This window comes from Gadus chalcogrammus, chromosome 7 (genome assembly GCF_026213295.1).
Source record: "Gadus chalcogrammus isolate NIFS_2021 chromosome 7, NIFS_Gcha_1.0, whole genome shotgun sequence".
Classification (NCBI taxonomy): Eukaryota; Metazoa; Chordata; class Actinopteri; order Gadiformes; family Gadidae; genus Gadus; species Gadus chalcogrammus.
In genome coordinates this window covers 21,497,385-21,500,571 of record NC_079418.1, presented here as the reverse complement: position 1 = coordinate 21,500,571, position 3,187 = coordinate 21,497,385, and the positions used below count along the sequence as shown (strand labels likewise).

Here is a 3,187-nt window from a genome sequence, read left to right as displayed (position 1 = left end):
CAAGAACCAATCAACAGTGCGTCACTGCTTATTGGGGAGCCACTGAGCAAGCAAAAATAACATGCAATATGGTGTAAAGAAGAAGCAGAAAAGTTTATTAAAATGATTCAAGGAGTTAAACCTTTTGAATTCAACTTCGAAGCACTTTCGATGCCAATAAGAAGTAGTAAACAAAAGTGTTTTTACAAGACTTAAGGTTTAATATGTCACACATTGAACATATGTTTTATTTTTTTGTTACCAACTATGTTGATCAGACATACTGGCTAATCCTTTGATACTTAAAAACACACAGGCTTCTAAAATCCTCTCTAAAAACGTGACCAAATAAAACATGTAAATCTAGTAGCATCAACACAATAATAATCAATAAACTCAAAAAGATTAGCGGACTAAAAGGAGCCAGTTCCTCTCCTTGTGTTCTCACTCTATGACAATGCCTCATTAAAACAACGCTGAGGCGATTCAACAAAAGACAAAAAAACAACCAAAGATATCTGTTTAATGCTTGTAACGTGAAAAGAAAAGGATGTCTTCAGTGTCTCTCCCCTATCAACCCTGAAGGGCCCTTTCTGTACACATTCTTCCTCTATTCCTTATGTAGTCAAATAAAAGGCTTTATTTGTTCTTATTTTGGAGCCAGGGGGGGGGGGGGGGGGGATGTCAGGGAAAGCCAAACACCATATTGGCCTAGAAGCATCACTTACCAAAGACATTTTTTTAATACTTTGTAACGAGAGAAGAACAGTATGTCTTCAGTGGCATTCCCCTAAAGTCCCTGAAGAGCCCCCTCTGTTCACATTATATACCTATATCTATCGAATAAAAGGCTTTATTTGTTCATATGTTTGAGCCTTATGGGGGGTGAGGAGGGGGGGATTGATGTGAAGGACAGCCAAACACCATATCGGCCTAAAAGCATCACTTTAAAGTGATCCTAAAATCAAAAGCGTGCCCCCTCCACTCACATCCACACGACCCTCGACAACGGAGTCCCATTTACAAAAAACACCTACTCTTTCAAAGAAAAAAGACAACGAAATAAATAACAACAAAAGATCACAAGTCCTTGGGGTAAAATGGCTTTGATTCGATCTCTCACTGCTGTCCCAAGGAACCCTTTCGGTGGCCCACCGCCCCCCCCCGGCCCCCCTCCTCAGAGCACCTGGAACTTCCAGGAGTTCTGGTCTTTGTGGTCCAGGCAGTCCATGGTGGTGAAGCCCAGCTTCCAGGCCTGCTGGTCCTTGTAGTCCAGGCAGTCGACGGAGGTGAAGCCCAGGGACGAGGCGGTGCCGTAGCCCTGGGAGGACAGGGAGGCCGGGGACTGGCTCAGCGAGCCCCCCATGGAGGGCACGGTGATGGGGCTCAGGGCGCCCCCGTTGCCCGACATCTGCGAGTGCATGGGGGAGAGGTAGGCGCTGCAGTCCAGGCCGGTGAAGTAGGAGGTGGTGCCGGCGTAGCCCTGGGCGTAGGCGGACGGCTGGCCGTAGCTCATGGGGTAGTGCGAGGGCCGCTGCATGCAGGGCGCCGACGACGCCAGAGGGTCGGGCAGGGGGGAGATGGCCGGGCTCCAGATGGACACGGCGGCGTTCCCGCCCGCGCTGGACACGGACGACAGGGTGGGGCCGGTCGGCAGCGGGGAGGGGCTGTAGTTGCCCGCCGGGTTGGCCATGGCCTCGCCGGGGCCGGGGTCCTGGGCGGGAGAGGCCTTCTTCTTGGGGGGCCGCGGTTTGGACTGGCCGCTGCTCTGCTGCTGCTGCTGGCGACACTTGGCCCGGCGGTTCTTAAACCAAACCTGAAGCCGGCAACGGAGATACGTCAGGTTAAAGGCGTGGTTTTGTTACACGTGGAACTTGGTTAAATAGGCCTGGATTGCATGGAGTATTTAAGTTGCTTGTTAGCTGATGCATTGTTAGCATGCCTACATCTACACCCTAAACTACAAAAAAATAAGGAAATAATAGGTCTTTGTCAAAAGAATAAAGACAGAAAAGTCCATTGTATTATAGAAATAGCCGTTTAATTAATACTTTCTACCAAACCAATAGCACTAAAATAGCATAAGGCATTTCAATGGGCCAGTTAGTACAGTACCTGAACACGTGACTCGGGCAGGTTGATTTTCAGAGCAACCTCCTCCCTCATGAAGATGTCTGGGTAGCGCGTCTTGGAGAATAGGGCCTCCAAGATGTCCAGCTGGGTGCGAGTGAAAGTGGTGCGCTCCCGACGCTGTTTCCTGGGGGTGGCTATACAAACACAAATACACGATTATTACATCATTAAAACAAAAGTTAGTAATTATATTGAGTTGATGTATGAGCTGAGGCTATCATATTTCTCATATTTCTGAAGAGCCACGTTAGCCACAATGGAGCCGTTAATATCGCAACAGTCATAAATATAATGCCTGTTAAGCCCTTTGAGACTGTAACTGGGATAAAAGGGCTACACGAATACAATCGAATTGAAAGAACAAAAGAATTACACATTAAGACGGTTTTGTGATAAATGTCCATGAAAATAAAATTATTGCGTTGTTTTTGGTCTGTCTGTAGAGTATCATATTGTTATCATATCATATCATATCATCATATATATCATATATATCATAAGTATAATATATATTATACCCCACATGTTTGTGTTACCCGGTCCATTAAACAACACCACCAACCACAATGGGGAAATCATGTAGACATTTACGCATACACTGCAAGTTCTTAAACAAAGCATTTTAGACGCAGGATCAATCTAACTTTATCTAAAGTAATGTACATTGATAAAACGGAAACCCAATTCATTAAAGTAAGTTTGGGTTGAGTTTGCGTTTTATCAATGAAACGTATAGACCCATATGTAATTTGAATAAGGGAAACAGAGTTTCCTTTTTTTTGCAAGTGTATCTGAATTGAACAGGGTAAATTCAAACTTTTACACACAAATCCACCAATCCACTTCTAGACACACTGCTTGTATACGAGCATGACCGTTGCAGGACTTTTTGTACTTTAAAAAAATACTCGACAACCTTACGCCAAATGTAAATGGAACAATTCTTTAAACGAAAAAAAACAAGTTTGTTTTACTCACATGGATATGCCACTGTCGTATGCAGTAGATCCATTCCAGGTCCAGCCATATTTAACCCGTTCATTGTGTAATGAGGTTGCTTTATGTAGGACATCAT

The 3,187-nt window shown here is 44.8% G+C and overlaps 1 protein-coding gene across 1 annotated transcript; it reads right to left on the bottom strand.

Moving 5' to 3' along the window:
- Positions 1–1,156: 1,156 nt before the first annotated feature.
- Positions 1,157–3,187, bottom strand: crx (cone-rod homeobox). The gene is made up of 3 exons (XM_056594268.1): positions 3,091–3,187; positions 2,095–2,246; positions 1,157–1,795 (listed from the first exon to the last, which is right to left on the bottom strand). The coding sequence occupies exons 1-3, from the start codon at positions 3,185–3,187 to the stop codon at positions 1,157–1,159; spliced, it is 888 nt and encodes a 295-aa protein (XP_056450243.1).

What these genes read in the sequence shown, in the direction of transcription:
- crx (XM_056594268.1), bottom strand. Translation starts at nt 3,187, where the DNA reads ATGATGTCCTACATAAAGCAACCTCATTACACAATGAACGGGTTAAAT. An exon ending in TACGACAGTGGCATATCCAT is followed by an intron (nt 2,247 to 3,090) that starts GTGAGTAAAACA and finishes GTGTTTGTATAG; the next exon opens with CCACCCCCAGGAAACAGCGT. An exon ending in TGCCCGAGTCACGTGTTCAG is followed by an intron (nt 1,796 to 2,094) that starts GTACTGTACTAA and finishes TGCCGGCTTCAG; the next exon opens with GTTTGGTTTAAGAACCGCCG.